The sequence below is a fragment of the Anomaloglossus baeobatrachus genome, chromosome 2, assembly GCF_048569485.1.
Source record: "Anomaloglossus baeobatrachus isolate aAnoBae1 chromosome 2, aAnoBae1.hap1, whole genome shotgun sequence".
Taxonomy (NCBI): Eukaryota; Metazoa; Chordata; class Amphibia; order Anura; family Aromobatidae; genus Anomaloglossus; species Anomaloglossus baeobatrachus.
In genome coordinates this window covers 746,723,002-746,740,414 of record NC_134354.1, presented here as the reverse complement: position 1 = coordinate 746,740,414, position 17,413 = coordinate 746,723,002, and the positions used below count along the sequence as shown (strand labels likewise).

Below are 17,413 nucleotides of genomic sequence, written 5' to 3'. Positions count from 1 at the left end.
CCGAACGCACCTCCCCCTTGAAGGAGGGATTGTTTGCGGGTCATAGCAACGTCACCGACCAGATATGTGCATGTGAAGCTGCCGTAGCGATAATGTTCGCTACGGCAGCAAGCACCAGATATTGCATGTACGACGGGGGCAGGTGCTATCACTCTCGACATCGCTAGCAATTGCTAGCGATGTCGCAACGTGTAAAGCCCGCCTAAGACTTGAACTGACAATCTCTACAGTTGCAGGCAGCAGCTAAACATCTGAGTCACAGGCTGTACTAGTGCACTGGACTAGACCTTTTCAAATATTTTTTATTCTGTTAATTATACCTGAAGACTTTGTAAGTACGGTAAGTCGAAACACTTTGTATGTATTTTTTTTCACTATCTAGATGTGGTCCTCTAGTTTGCAATCATTAAAAGAAACCTTTAAGAGGATCATCTTGTCTGCCTAGGAGTTACTGAGAATGCCGATAAAGGCCCATTTTTTCTATAATTTGCACACTCAAGTACTATGGATATGAAGAAGAAGACATAGTGTTCCAGCAGGACAACTACCAGAAGCATACGTCGAGACTGGTGAAGAAATGGGTCAATGACAATGAAGTAGAGGTGCTGGATTGGCCCCCACAATTCCCAGACCCCAACCCAATTGAACACTTGTGGGTAGAGATAAGCGAACTCGAGGGTCGGTGTTCGGTGTTTGTACCGAACACGGATTCTACAAAAAAACAGAGTTTGCGTTTGTTCGTATGATTTACGTATGCCCACCATTCGTGCGAGCATCGCTGTGCTCGGGTACGCTCAGTGTGTTGAGGAGAGCCATTAGATCAAATACTTAATTAACTTCTGGACATAGAGGATTGTGAGAAGTGTGTTCAATTAAATCAATTCTCTATACATAAGGCAGTCTTCAGAGATATCCGAGATGGTTACCAGAGGACGACACAGACCCTTGCACCACCATGGATCCATCCAATGACATCATAGACCCATCTACGATGACTCCCGCCAATCAGCTTATGGACTAACACATTTGTTCAACCCACTGACCAATGAACACATCCGAGCATACTCACTGTAGAGCCGACCATGCCCCTTTCCAAGGTTATATCAGGGCATGTTTCAGTTGAAATAAAGGCAGTCTTGGGCTGACCTCGATTGAGGAAAGATGAATATCCGGCTGTGTGTCTGATCTTGATCTCATTTTTCAAGCATGCACTTAATCCACACCAATTAGGCCAGGCAGCAGGCAACAAGTGACCTCTGGTTAAGAGTTCACCCAAACAAGTGCTCAGCCCAGTGCGACCCGCTTGCAGTGTTTGATCAGCTCGCACTGGGGTAACAATAGTGTGATCGGATGTAGTGTGTACAAAAAAAAAGGAAAAATTACACCTACCCTCCCCCAGAAGTGATCTGTTTATGGCTGGCTGCATGTGGGTGGAGACCTGAACTGCCCAATTAATGACTCCCATTGGGGTTTACTTAGAAGAAATCCGGCACTCAAAATTTGATGCAAGGTGAGCATTTAATTTTTAAGACAGATGTATCATGTACAACACGTAACATTTCGGTATCAATAGATTTATCAAACGTCCACTGTCAGGATAGGTGTGAAGGACCAGTGCTACCAATATACTGCTTATCGGTCACCTACACCATTGCTTTCCATACCCTCCTGTGGCACCCATCCTGCTCTGCTTAGGTAACAAGCAGCCTGGTCCTCTATGTAGACCATTATGTAGTTCCTTCACACGTATCCTGACAGTGTACTTTTGATGAAGGTATTGATATCGAAACGTTACATGTTGTACACAATACACCTGATTTAAAAATTAAATACTCACCTTGCATCAAATTTTGAGTGCCGGATTTTTTCTAAGGGATTTGAATAAGGAGTTGGATCCTATCCGAGAACCTACCGAATACCAGGAGAGCCATGCTTCCTCTTCAAACAGATGATCCCTTGGGATTCAGATCAAGTCTGAGTGCCAAACCAAACTTTATCTAAAGTCCTGTGGAACTCACCGAACTTCTACAGATCCACTCATCTCTACTTGTGTTGGAGGAAATGGAAGAAAAGGGTTAATCCACGCTGCCAGAAGAAGATCACTGAAGATCAATGGGGGATAAGACATCGAATGTTATTGTTCTAAGCGTTTTGGAGCTGTATAACCCCTTCTTCAGGAACAAAATCAATAATGTACATTACTGATTTTTTTTTCCTGAAGAAGAGGTTCTACAGCTCCGAAACGTGTAGAACAAAAAATCCGATGTCTTAATCCCCATTGATCTTCAGTGATCTTCTTTTGGCAGCGCGGATTAACCCTTTTCTTCCATTTCCTCCAACGCCATCTTCCTGGGTTCTGCAGCAGCCTTCCTCAACACATGGTTATAGCGGTTGTGCCTATAACACAACCGCACCAGGTTAGTGCACCTAATTAAATTCTTTCTGGTACTACTGGATAAGACACCATTTGCACCCCTCTTCTGTGACATTTCAGTTTCACGACAGATCTCTGCTTGTGGGTAGAGTTGAAAAAAATGCTGTATATGTAGCGCCCCTGAGCCATTAGGAGCTACAGGGAACTGCTTCCTGCCAAAGATGCAGGGCCTACCCCCAAGAACCCAGAAGACCACTGCCGGTAACAGCAAAACATTCATACAATCCCTTTTTTCTCCCTGTTTTCTCCCCCCCAAAACTGGTGACGGGCTAGGGTTGGATCCAATGGATGGCCACTTGGGGGTGGAACAGATCCAGTCCACTAGACGACAACCAGGGAGGAGGGGTCAGACAGTCAGTATGTGGAAGTGAAAGGAGACGGACGTAACGGTACTGACGGGAGATTGTAGCAGTGGCCTGTCAGGCTCAGGCGTGTGGTTGCCGAAGGAGTACGGTGGAGTACTCTCGGAACCATAGCACCAGCGGGGTGCAGAGCCCTAGGTCAGGAAAACGCTCCAGGCAGACCTGATAAAATCTGCACAGTGAGGGGACTATCCAGGACCTCAATGACCTAAATGTTCGGGGCACAGTAACGACGGAAGAACCTGGGAACGACACAGAGATCTGGCCCAACAGGGTTCAAGTTACCTGCCGTACGGACTAAGACTGAGAGACAACCAGGAGGGGACCCCAAGATGCTCCAAGCCATGGGGACCTACCAACCAGAGACAGGTGCAGGGGAAGAAATCCACTAGGGCATCACACCGGTACTGGAACTAAGGGGACCAGTGGTGAGGACAAGCCTCCATCGGGATGCCAGCAACAATAACGCTGTGAGTAAAAAGAACCAGTTACACTGCAATCCCTTGTGTGGCCTACCTTCTTTCCGCGCCCAGTATTATCAGGAAACCCCAGCAACAAACACCATCATCTATCCCCTGGGGCCTGGCCCTACTTGCAGGGGGCCCAACATCCAGGCTGCCACTAACATCAGCCCCAGCAGCGAGAGACAGTGCAGCGGCGGCTCCATCTAAATAGCCGAAACCCGCAAGTGACGTCATGACGAAACCTTTATTATCGTTAGTACCCCAAAGCCCTGGGGTGCGTCATATACAAACCCAAGTGATCCGACCAGTGTGCACCGACATTGCGAATGGGTAGAAGAGACCTGGGATCAGATTTCAGTTGTGCCATGCTTGAATCTGATCAAGAGCCCAGAAGGATTCACACAGAGCTGAAAGCCAAAAGGTGGATTTACAAAACACTAACAAAATATTAAAACTTAAAAAATAAATAAATAAAAATAAAGAAATAAAACATTGGATAGAACCGAGAAAGCCATCAACCAGATACTTGGAGCTGGATATTCCCACAAAGTAGCACAAATGACACTAAAAGCCGTACATATGTAACCACTAACGAGAGCGATGCCGTCTCTGCACCTGTTCTACCGGCCTTGGGGAAATCTGCTGACATTGATATGTTCTTGGGTTTTCAGAGATTTGTATGATTTGGGGCCAGCTGTGCCTAAATACACTGTCCCAGCATAGCACTACATAGCATCCAACAATGCTTGACAAAGTATTCACCCCCCTCCAGTTGTCCTCCGCTATGGTAGATTTGTCACATTGAATGTTTTTGTAGATTTTAGCGCAATGTAATACATACAATGGGAATATAGACAAGCACAGGTTTTCAATTATTGTTGAATTTATTCATTATCACCTTTAGGATCTGTCCCTCTGGCCCTTAATAATATAAATAATGCACCGGTATATCGCTTCCATTTTATATCAGTATCAGGCCTCTTTCACACGTCCGTGAAAGCCTCTGTGTGCCGTGATTTCGGGACACGAATGTTCTCCGTGTGCTATCCGTGATAACACACGGAGAACAGGAATTTTATGCTCACCTGTCCCTGGCGCTGCTGTCCGTGGTGCTAATGTCTCCCGCTGCTGCTGCTTCTGGTCCTTGGTGCAGTGAATATGCGATGAGCATAATGAGCGGGGGTCGGAAGCAAGTGACAGCAGCGGCAGAGACAGCAGCGCTGGAGAAGGTGAGTATAGAAATTAATTTTATTCCACAGAAACGTGGTTTTCTCCGGCACGTGTCACACTGATGTCACACAGAGCACATCCGTGCGGCCCGTGTGACACCTGTGCTGCCAGAGAAAAACGGACATGTCAACGTGTGGAGCACTCGGATACACGTCCATGGCAAAACACGCACATGTGCGTAGACCCATTGATTTTATTGGTTCTACGTGTGCCCGTGTCTCCGGTACATGTGAAAACAGACGCCACACGCATCGGAGACACGGATGTGTGAAGGGGGCCTGGCACAGCTTCTTTTTTTTTTTTTTAGAAGTGACTGATAAAGAAAACTATTAGGTTTCCGAGCCGGAACGGTCATATCAGGTCATGCCAAGAAGTTTCCACTAAAGTTACTTTCATCCTGTGCAGCTCAACCTTGATGACTCTGATTTTGCAGAGCTGCGATACCAGACACTACTGTGGACTGGTCTGGTGCTGCCATGTTTTATGAACCTAAAGTTCCAGCAGAGTGGATAGGATTTATAGAAATCTGCTGCCCACTCCACTTCTTTATTGGTCAATGACCTCAGGGTGGGCTTAAAATCCGCAGCACATCAATTCCTCTTGCGTGGACGCTGAGTTTTTTTTGTGCAGATTTTCCCCATAGATTTGCATTAGCGGCGGAAAATCCACATGTAAAAAACACATGTAGTCCACATACAAGTATAAAAACAAAGTTTTGTCAAAGCCAAATACCAGGAAGTATCAGAAAACAAAGCAGCTGTTTTTAAAACATGACAGTACAAAAAGAGACGAAAAACGCAGCTTCATATAAAAAAACACAAGTAACCTAAATTACACAATAAGTTCAGAAATTCTGAAACAACAAAAACTCAACAAAAGCTTATCATAGATATGCAGCCTGAAAGGGGCAGTCCAAAACACAAATTTGAGCATCTCAACTAGGATACTCAAACGAAGCGTCATCAGGAGGGGGAGATTGTGGTCACTGCTGTAACCTGTACCCTCTCCCTGAGGCCCCCTTCACACATCCGTGAAAAACACGCATGTGTGTTACGTTCTGTTTTTCGGGTCCGTGTTCTGTTTTTATGTCCGTTTTTATGGTACGTGTGGCATCCGTGTGAATGGCGTATGCTAGCCGTGTGTGCATGTGGAATGTCCGTGTGTGCGTGAGATACGTAAGTGACATGTCTGTGTGTTGCCCGTGTGGAATGTCCGTGTGTGATGCACAATGATGTTGCTATATGCCCGCTGACAGCAGACAGACAGCGACGTGCGATGAGAATGAACTCAGGTGAACTTCACCCAATTTCATTGTCATCCCGCGGCTCTGTCTGTGTCGCGTACTGATTAGCGGTCACCCGTGAAGGACTCACTGGTGACTGCTAATCCCCTGAATGACTGAAGTGAGCAGCGCGATTAGCGCTGCTGTTACTCAGGCTACCTGCGGCTAGCTGGATCCTCCACCCGAGACCACAACTCACCTGTGACTTCATCGCTGTCACTCAGGCGACTTGCTGTCACAGTTGGAGGATCCAGCGGTGGCCGCGAGTGACCTAAGTGACATCATCGCTGATCGCGCTACTCACCTCAGTTGCTGCGTGGAGCTGACAGGAGCGGCGGTGTTCTAATGCAGCTTCTGTCACCTTCATGTAGCAGAGATGAGAGCGTTGCGGGACCTCCGTGAATTACGCCGGAGCTGGAAGGGTTTTTGGGGCTTAATAAAGTGGTGAAGGAGGGTGTTTTTTTTGTTTATTATTTCAAATAAAGGATTTTTCGCTGTGTGTGCTTATTTTCTTTAACTTACAGGTTAATCACGGAAGGTATCTCGGGGAGACGCCTGTCATGATTAATCTTGGACTTAGTGGCAGCTATGGGCTGCTGCCATTAACTCCTTATTACCCCGATTGCCACCGCACCAGGGCAAATCGGGGTGAGCCGGGTACAGTCCCGGGACTGTCGCATCTAAAGGATGCGGCAATTCCGGGCGGCTGCTGGCTGATATTGTTAGGCTGGGGGGCTCCCCATAACGTGGGGCTCCCCATCCTGAGAATACCAGACTTTACCCTGGCTGGTATCAAAATTTGGGGGAACCGCATGTCGTTTTTTATTAATTATTTATTTTTATTTTTTTACAGCTCGATATAGACACGCCCACCGGCGGCTGTGATTGGTTGCAGTGAGACAGCTGTCACTCAGCGTGGGGGCATGTCTCACTGCAACCAATCATAGGCGCCGGTGGGTGGGGAAAGCAGGGAATACGAGATTGATTAATGAGCGGCCGGCATTTTCAAAATAGTTACAGCCGCCGGACTTTTTTCTAACAGCTGTGCAGCACTGCGGCAGTGATCGGGGAACGGTGAGTATGAGAGAGGGGGGAGACTGACCGACAGACTGAGAGAGGGACAGACAAGAGAGAGAGAGAGACCGACCGACAGAGAGAGACCGACCGATGGACTGAGGGAGATTGACTGACATACACAGAAAAAAAAGAATGACAGATATCGCTTCAAAAAAGCACACAATGTACGCGGACCATACGGAGATGCATCCGTGTCACGTACGTGTGCTCGCGGACCCATAGACTTTCATTGGGTCCGTGTGTGCGTGTTCCATGCAGTAAACGGACATGCGTCTGTGCAATACGGATACACATACGTATCACGCACACGGACACACGGACCTAATGGATAAACGCACGTGTAACTCCAAACATTGAAGCACGTGTGTCCGTGTCTTCGGTACATATGGAAACAAAACAAACACGCACGTGTTTCACGGACGTGTGAAGTGGGCCTGAAACGAAGCATCATCAGGAGGAGTAGGTTGTGATCATTGCTGTAACCTGTACCCTCTCCCTGAAATGAAGCGTCATCAGGAGGAGGAGGTTGTGGTCACTGCTGTAACCTGTACTCTCTCCCTGAAACGAGGCGTCATCAGAAGGGGGAGGTTGTGGTCACTGCTGTAACCTGTACCCTCTCCCTGAAACGAAGCATCATCAGGAGGAGGAGGTTGTGGTCACTGCTGTACCCTCTCCCTGAAACTAAGCGTCATCAGGAGGAGGAGGTTGTGGTCAGTGCTGTACCCTCTCCCTGAAATGAAGCGTCATCAGGAGGAGGAGGCTGTGGTCACTGCTGTAACCTGTGTCCTCTCCCTGAAACGAAGCGTCATCAGGAGGAGGTTGTTGTCACTGCTGTACTCTGTACCCTCTCCCTGAAACGAATAGTCATCAGTAGGAGGAGGTTGTGGTCACTGCTGTAACCTGTACCCTCTCCCTGAAATGAAGCATCATCAGAAGGAAACTGGGGTTACTGCTGTCACCTGTGCCCTCTCCCTGGAACTAAGCGTCATCAGGAGGAGAAGGTTGTGGTCAGTGCTGTAACCTGTACCCTCTCCTGAAATGAAGTGTCATCAGGAGGAGGAGGCTGTAGTCACTGCTTTAACCTGTGTCCTCTCCCTGAAACTAAGCGTCATCAGGAGGAGGAGGCTGTGGTCACTGCTGTAACCTGTGAACTCTCCCTGAAACAAAGTGTCATCAGTGATACTCGTTTCACGGACTGAGCTAGCTGCTGCTCTACTGAACATGCGCCTTTTTTCATGTCTATCAGATGCTTAGTAAATTCTTGTCACTGTGCACAGTGTGCTATCTCACTGGCTCTGATCAGAAGTAATGTGGTAGCAGGAGAACACACTGTCAGTGCATATTATAAGAATACTCTGCAAGTAGAGACTGGTGCCGCACTTGCAAGTGGCCTTTCATGTTAGGTAAAGAGCAGAGCCTGATGCAGTGACCACAGCCTCTGCTCCTGATGACGCTTTGTTTGAGTACCAAGCATGCACTGGGAATTCTCAAACGAAGGGAAAAAAGGTAGTAATAAAAAAGCAGTTAGTGTAGAGTAAGCAAACAATAGGGACTTTTTCATTAAAGTAGATTAGAAAGTAGATTAGATTATGGCATTACAGTTAGGTCCAGAAATATTTGGACAGTGACACAAGTTTTGTTATTTTAGCTGTTTACAAAAACATGTTCAGAAATACAATTATATATATAATATGGGCTGAAAGTGCACACTCCCAGCTGCAATATGAGAGTTTTCACATCCAAATCGGAGAAAGGGTTTAGGAATCATAGCTCTGTAATGCATAGCCTCCTCTTTTTCAAGGGACCAAAAGTAATTGGACAAGGGACTCTAAGGGCTGCAATTAACTCTGAAGGTGTCTCCCTCGTTAACCTGTAATCAATGAAGTAGTTAAAAGGTCTGGGGTTGATTACAGGTGTGTGGTTTTGCATTTGGAAGCTGTTGCTGTGACCAGACAACATGCGGTCTAAGGAACTCTCAATTGAGGTGAAGCAGAACATCCTGAGGCTGAAAAAAAAGAAAAAATCCATCAGAGAGATAGCAGACATGCTTGGAGTAGCAAAATCAACAGTCGGGTACATTCTGAGAAAAAAGGAATTGACTGGTGAGCTTGGGAACTCAAAAAGGCCTGGGCGACCACGGATGACAACAGTGGTGGATGATCGCCGCATACTTTCTTTGGTGAAGAAGAACCCGTTCACAACATCAACTGAAGTCCAGAACACTCTCAGTGAAGTAGGTGTATCTGTCTCTAAGTCAACAGTAAAGAGAAGACTCCATGAAAGTAAATACAAAGGGTTCACATCTAGATGCAAACCATTCATCAATTCCAAAAATAGACAGGCCAGAGTTACATTTGCTGAAAAACACTTCATGAAGCCAGGTCAGTTCTGGAAAAGTATTCTATGGACAGATGAGACAAAGATCAACCTGTACCAGAATGATGGGAAGAAAGAAGTTTGGAGAAGAAAGGGAACGGCACATGATCCAAGGCACACCACATCCTCTGTAAAACATGGTGGAGGCAACGTGATGGCATGGGCATGCATGGCTTTCAATGGCACTGGGTCACTTGTGTTTATTGATGACATAACAGCAGACAAGAGTAGCCGGATGAATTCTGAAGTGGACCGGGATATACTTTCAGCCCAGATTCAGCCAAATGCCGCAAAGTTGATCGGACGGCGCTTCATAGTACAGATGGACAATGACCCCAAGCATACAGCCAAAGCTACCCAGGAGTTCATGAGTGCAAAAAAGTGGAACATTCTGCAATGGCCAAGTCAATCACCAGATCTTAACCCAATTGAGCATGCATTTCACTTGCTCAAATCCAGACTTAAGACGGAAAGACCCACAAACAAGCAAGACCTGAAGGCTGCGGCTGTAAAGGCCTGGCAAAGCATTAAGAAGGAGGAAACCCAGCGTTTGGTGATGTCCATGGGTTCCAGACTTAAGGCAGTGATTGCCTCCAAAGGATTCGCAACAAAATATTGAAAATAAAAATATTTTGTTTGGGTTTGGTTTATTTGTCCAATTACTTTTGACCTCCTAAAATGTGGAGTGTTTGTAAAGAAATGTGTACAATTCCTACAATTTCTATCAGATATTTTTGTTCAAACCTTCAAATTAAACGTTACAATCTGCACTTGAATTCTGTTGTAGAGGTTTCATTTCAAATCCAATGTGGTGGCATGCAGAGCCCAACTCGCGAAAATTGTGTCACTGTCCAAATATTTCTGGACCTAACTGTATGTAGATTTTGGATGAAAACTACTTTCTGTTTTGGACCACCCCTTTAAGAGAAGCTGATAGCTGATACATTCTACCAAATCCATCCCATCAGCTGTCAGGTACACATCAAGTTACAGACTTTTTACCATTTTCTGGTCTAGTGCACAATTTTAGGTGGTCTATGTGGTTGTCACCAAATAATTACATGTTTATAAATCTCTTTCTTGTGGATTTATAGACAGTGACCTAAGGAGATACAGTGCCTTGCAAAAGTATTCAGCCCCTTTGAATTTTTCATCCTTTTCCCACATTTCATGCTTCAAACATAAAGATAAAAATGTTAATGTTAGGGTGAAGAATCGACAACAAGTAGGACACAATTGTGAAGACGAACCCTAGAGCTTGGGTTCTTAGATGAGGTGGAGGCTCTTTAACCCTTGTGCTGAGTTCTGTGGGCACCTTCCTCTTCTCTCTCTGTCTCTCTCTCTCTCCCTTCCCATCTCTCCTCTATCCCTCTCCTCTCTCTTGTCCTCTCTCCTGTCCTCTCCTCTTCTCTCTCTTCTCTCCTGTCCTCTCTCTTCCCTCGTCCCTCCCATCTCCCCCCCTCTCCTCTCCCATCCTTCCCTTATCTCCTTCTTTCTCCTCCCCTCTATCCTCCTCATCGTTACTCTCTCCTTCCCCTCTCTCTCTCTCCTGTCTTCTCTTCTCTCCTCCTCTCTCCCTCTCCTCTCCTGTCTTCTCTCCTCCTGCCCTTTCCTGTCCTGTCCTCTCTCATCTCCTCTCTTCTCTCCTCTCCTGTCTTCTCTCCTCCTGTCCTCTCCTCTTCTCTTTTATCGCCTCTCTTCTCCCTCATGCCTCCCATCTCTTCTCTCTCCTCCTCTCGTCTCCTGTCCTTCCCTCTCCTCTCTCCTATCCTCTCTTCTCTCCTCCTCTCCTGTCTTCTCTCCTCCTGTCCTCTCCTCTTCTCTCTCATCTCCTCTCTTCTCTCCTGTCCTCTCTTCTCCCCCATGCCACCCATGTCTCCTCTCTTCTCCTGTCCTCTCCTCTTCGTTATCCTCCTCTCCTCTACAGCACTGGATCTGTCCTCAGTACACCGCCACTCCAGCTCTGGGAATAGGCTACATCCAGTATATGTCTGCATTCTTCCTCTCCTCTCTCCTCCTCTCCTGTCTCCGTTTTCTCTCTTCTCTCCTCTCTGGTCCTCTCTCCCGTTCCTTTCCTCTCTCTTCCTCTTCTTCCTCCTCTCTCATCTCCTCTCTCCTCCGCTATCCTCTCTGGTCCACTCTCCTCTCCTTTCTCCTCCTCTCCTCTCTCCCTTTCCTCTTTTCTCTCCTCTCCCCCTTTCCTCTCATCTCTCCTCCTCTTTTCCCTCCTCCTCTCTCATCTCCTCTCTCCTCCGCTATCCTCTCGTGTCCTCTCCTCCTCTGCTGTCCTCTATAGCACTGAATCTGTCCTCAGTACACCGCCACTCCAGCTCTGGGAATAGGCTACATCCAGTATATGTCTGCATTCTTCCCCTCTCTCCTCCTCTCCTTTCTCCTCCTCTCCTGTCTCCCTTTTCTCTCTTCTCTCCTCTCCGGTCCTCTGTCCTCTTCTCCTCTCCTTTCCTCTCTCCCTTTCCTCTCTCTTCCTCTTCTTCTTCCTCTCTCATCTCCTCCCTCCTCCGTTATCCTCTTCTGTCCACTCTCCTCCTTTCCTTTCTCCTCCTCTCCTCTCCTGTCCTCTCTCCTACTCTCCTTTCTCTTCCTTTCCTCTCTCCCTTTCCTCTCATCTCTCCTTCTCTTTTCCCTCCTCCTCTCTCATCTCCTCTCCCCTCCGCTATCCTCTCGTGTCCTCTCCTCCTCTGCTGTCCTCTATAGCACTGGATGTGTCCTCAGTACACCACCACTCCAGCTCTGGGAATAGGCTACATCCAGTATATGTCTGCATTCTTCCTCTCTCTCCTCCTCTCCTTTCTCCTCCTCTCCTGTCTCCCTTTCCTCTCTTCTCTCCTCTCAGGTCCTCTCTCCTCTTCTCCTCTCCTTTCCTCTCTCTTCCTCTTCTTCTTCCTCCTCTCTCATCTCCTCTCTCCTCCGTTATCCTCTCCTGTCCTCTCTCCTCCTTTCCTTTCTCCTCCTCTCCTCTCCTGTCCTCTCTTCTCCTCTCCTTTCTCTTCCTCTCCTCTCTCCCTTTCCTCTCTTCTCTCCTCTTCTCCCTCCTCCTCTCTCATCTCCTCTCTCCTCTGCTATCCTCTCGTGTCCTCTCCTCCTCTGCTGTCCTCTATAGCACTGGATGTGTCCTCAGTACACCACCACTCCAGCTCTGGGAATAGGCTACATCCAGTATATGTCTGCATTCTTCCTCTCTCTCCTCCTCTCCTTTCTCCTCCTCTCCTGTCTCCCTTTCCTCTCTTCTCTCCTCTCAGGTCCTCTCTCCTCTTCTCCTCTCCTTTCCTCTCTCTTCCTCTTCTTCTTCCTCCTCTCTCATCTCCTCTCTCCTCCGTTATCCTCTCCTGTCCACTCTCCTCCTTTCCTTTCTCCTCCTCTCCTCTCCTGTCCTCTCTTCTCCTCTCCTTTCTCTTCCTCTCCTCTCTCCCTTTCCTCTCTTCTCTCCTCTTCTCCCTCCTCCTCTCTCATCTCCTCTCTCCTCTGCTATCCTCTCGTGTCCTCTCCTCCTCTGCTGTCCTCTATAGCACTGGATGTGTCCTCAGTACACCGCCACTCCAGCTCTGGGAATAGGCTACATCCAGTATATGTCTGCATTCTTCCTCTCTACTTTCCTATAGTTCAGGAAGGTTAAGTACTTGAACATATGAGCTGTACACAGCGGTAGAATACAAGATACGTTATCTCAGAGCAGGATATTAACATGTACAAAGTGATTAAGTGACTTCAAACCAATCAGTCACAGAGATAGAAAAGTCAGGGCAGAGCGTGAAGACTTTTCTGGCAGAGCCCAAACTTTCCAGCACACGCTCAGTACCTGGCGACTTGTGAAATCTGATCGCCATGTGCTCTTCTGTTCCCCCCTCAAATAGTTTGCATTTTTCCAACTGTTTCTCTTTTCTTTACACATTTTCCAGAGAGTTTCTGTGATTTACTAATCTGAAGTCATCACTCTGCTCCCATCATCAGCAGCCATCATCCTACTGTTCTTCATAAGTGTCTGCGGGGGACATTACCCCTCACTGGGTTCTTAGAAAATCTCATCGTAAGAAACCCTTCCCAAACTATGGGGCGGCATTCATCACAAAGGCAAACGGGCACACGCCAACATTTCCGACAGCATTTAAAGAAGAATAAGCTGCTATTTTCTGTTTTGTTTTTCTGTGATTTTTATCAGTGTTTGGTCAGTTTTCACAGTCCGTGTTGAAGATGCGTATGTCCTTCCGTGTGCCGTGATTTTAGCAAATGTGTGTTCTCCATGTGCTATCCATGATATCACACAGAGATCATGAACTTTTTACTCACCTGTCCCCAGCACTGCTGTCTCCAACGCTGCTGCTTCTGGGTCCCTGGTGCAGTAAATATTCATGAGCATAATGAGCGGGCCCGGAAGCAAGTGACAGCAGCGCCGAAGACAGCAGGAACTTCTCTACTCAACTGTCCCCAGCGCTGCTGCTGCTTCCGGGTCCACGGTGCAGTGAATATTCATGATCATAATGAGCGGACCCGGAAACAAGTGACAGCAGTGCCGAAGACAGCAGGAACTTCTATACTCACCTGTCCCCAGTGCAGCTGCTGTTTCCGGGTCTGCAGTGCAGAGAATATTCATGAGCATAATGAGCGGGCCCAGAAGCAAGTGACAGCAGTGCCGAAGACAGCAGGAACTTCTATACTCACCTGTCCCTGGCACTGCTGCTGCTTCTGAGTCTCCGCTTTACTGAATATTCATGAGCATAATGAGCGGACCTGGAAGAAAGTGACAGCAGCGCCGAAGACAGCAGTAACTTCTATATTCACCTGTCCCCGGAACTGCTACTGCTTCCAGGTCTCCGCTTTAATGAATATTCATGAGCATAACGAGCGGGCCTGGAGGCAAGTGACAGCAGTGCTGAAGACCGCATCGCTGGAGATAGGTGAGTATAGAAAATCACTTTATTTCAAAAGATGCGTGTTTTCTCCAGTATGTGTCACACTGATGTCACACAGATCACATCAGTGTGTGGTCCATTTGACATCAACGCTGCCATACAAAAATGGACTTGTCTCCGTGGGGAACACATGGACACGTGTGTGCACCATACGGACACTCGTCCATGAAAAAATATGGATGTGTGCACAGACCCATTGATTTTAATGGATAGAAATAATAGCCAAATGCGGAAATAATCAGATAAAGAAGGGCTAATATGCAGCAACATTCCCATATACTGTATATTATTTAAGAAAACAGTGAGAAATAAAAAAAAAAAAAATTAAAAAAATCAGAAATAATCAGATAAAGAAGGGCTAAGATGCCGCAACACTCCCATATACCATATATTTTTTTTAAGAAAACTGAGAAATATAAAAAAATAAAATAAAAAATGTAAAATAATCAAATAAAGAAGGGCTTAGATGTCATAACACTCCCATATATATTATTTAAAAACACAATGAGAAATAAAAACAAAAATAAAATAAAATTAAAAAAATCAGAAATTATCAGATAAAGAAGGGCTAAGATGCCGCAACACTCCCATGTATATTATTTAAGAAAATAGAGAGGAAAGAAAGTAAAAATAAAAAAAAAAAGAATCAGAAATCAGGACATAAAGAAGGGCTAAGATAACACAACAGTCCGATATATATTATTTAAGAAAACAGAAAGAAAAAAGAAAAAAAGAAATAAAATGAAATGATCAGATAAAGAAGGGCTAAGATGCCGCAACACTCATATATATTATTTAAGAAAACCGTGAAAAATAAAAAAAATAAAATAACATAAAAAAATTGGAAATAATCATATAAAGGACTAAGATGACGCAACACTCCCATATATATTATTTATGTAAACAATGAGAAATAAAAAAAAAAAAATAAAATCAGAAATAATCAGATAAAGAAGGGCTAAGATGTCGCAAACCTCCCATATACATTATATTATATAAGAAAAAAGTGAGAAATAAAAAAAATAAAATCAGAAATAATCAGATAAAGAAGGGGTAAGATGCCGCAACACTCCCATATGTATTATAAAAGAAAACGGGAGAATAAAAAAAAAATTAAATAAAAAAATCAAAAATAATTAGATAAAAAAGGGCTAAGTTGACACAACACTCCCATATATATTATATAAGAAAAAAGAAAAAGAAAAAAAAATAAAATAACATAAAAAATAAAATAAAAAATCGGAAATAGGCAGATAAAGAAGGGTTAAGGTGATGCAACACTCTCATATATTTATATAAGAAAAAAGAAAAATAAAATAAAATAAAAAAATAAAATAAAAAATCGGAAATAGGCAGATAAAGAAGGGTTAAGGTGACGCAACACTCTCATATATATTATATAAGAAAACAAAAAAATTAAAAAAAATAGGAAATAATCAGATGAAGAAGAGCTAAGTTGCCGCAACATTACTATATATATATATATATATATATATATATATATATATATATATATATATATAAAAAAAAAAATACATATATATATATACATATATATATATATATACATATAAAAATATATATATATACATATATATAGAGATATATATGTATATATATAGATATATATGTATATATATAGATATATATGTATATATATATATATATATATATATATATATATATAAAAGAAAACAGAAATAAAACAATTCAAAAATTCAAATAAAATAGTCAACTTCAGAAAGAATCAGATAAAGGGGGCTCATTCAATATAAAGCGATTTTACAAAGGACGGCAAGTAAATCGATGTATGGCGGCTACAAAGTTAAATAAAAAATTCACCAAATATTGCGCTGGAGATATTGGAAGTTCTAGCACCCTGTGAAAAGTATTGCACAACTTTCTTGACATGATGCTGATAACAGGGCATGCTGGGAGTTGTAGTGCCCCATGTTGGAGAGCACTGATCTGGACCTTTTGATAAAGGCTTTCCAATATTTACACAACAGATGTTTCTATTGATAAACAATGTCCTCTATCCAGAGATACAAAGTAACAAACATCCAGGAATGTTCCCATCCTGAGGTTACTAGAAACAACTTGGAAAGTGTCACATGTAGAGGAGATAAGTGAAAACACACAAGCAGAGAGCACACAGGTCTCCATCCCAGGCTGGAAATCTGCAGAGTAATCTGACATGTTAATCACAAGTACAATTTATCCCTAAAATGACTCAGGAGGACCCCAACTTCCCAGAGCCCCTCACAGACAAAGACCCCACGCAGCACCTACCATCTCTCTTTAAATTGGAGCCTCTTATTCCTTTCAGGTTTCCAGTTTGGGATAAAGTTCCTTGAGTGCAGAAGTTTGCAAAGAATAGGCTGAAAAGCAATGGAAACCTCATTGGGAATAGTGGGCAATGCTCAGTATGGGATGAATCAGAGGATGTCTTCTGCTCCAGGTAGAACTTGCAAAATGTCTTCTGAAAACAATCCCTTGTGGCAATGTTCTGGCAGTAACAGGTTGGAGGCTGCAGATTCCTCAAGGCTTCTTCTCTGGGGCAGCACGTTGTCCTTGTAGGAGCCTGGTGTTCTCTAATGGAGAAGGAGGCTGAATGTTGCAGGAGTTGTGCAGCTGCTGGCTAGCAGAGTTTGTGAAGCAGCTCCCCCTGTACAGCAGGCATTTCTGCAGAAACAGCACATAGCTGGGTGCCTGGGAGCTCCAGATGAGGAGAATGCTGCTGGTGTGAGACAGAGCCTTGAAGGAAACAGGACTGAGAACAACAGGAAAAAAGCCAGGGGCTGCTCACCACTAACTACAGGGAACACATTCCCTCAGCTCCTAAATCAAAGGCAAGCCAAGGAGAGCAGAGGAAGTCATCTGCTGCCCCTCACCAACTCTGCACCAACTCTGCCCTCCAACTATTCAGAGCCACACAAAGGTGTAACCCTGAATCCTGGGGGGATGCACCCCTCCAGAAGGGGACATCCAAAAATATTCAGAACAAATCCAGGGAATGTGTAAGAAAAAGAAAGTTTAGGGGGAAATTTGAGGCTAGGGCTTCTTAGGTCCTTTCTTATATGCACCCCCAAGATGGAGGCTTGCTAATAGATTTGGCCATCTTTGGGTTCTAGTGTAAAGGGCCATTTACACGCTGCGACATCGCTAACGATATATCGTAAGGGTCACGGTGTTTGTGACGCACATCTGGCGCCGTTAGCGACATCGCAGCGTGTGACAGCTAGGAGCGACGATCAACG

The 17,413-nt window shown here is 45.0% G+C and overlaps 1 protein-coding gene across 1 annotated transcript in view; it reads right to left on the bottom strand.

Annotated features, from left to right (window-relative positions):
• PDGFD (platelet derived growth factor D) overlaps nucleotides 1-17,047 on the bottom strand; it is a 309,522-nt gene extending 292,475 nt beyond the window's left edge. The window contains exon 1 of the mRNA XM_075337454.1: nucleotides 16,446-17,047. Coding sequence (XP_075193569.1) covers nucleotides 16,446-16,557 — 112 coding nt within the window. The 5' untranslated portion in view covers nucleotides 16,558-17,047. The remainder of the gene's footprint in view (nucleotides 1-16,445) is intronic.
• Nucleotides 17,048-17,413: the final 366 nt, after the last annotated feature.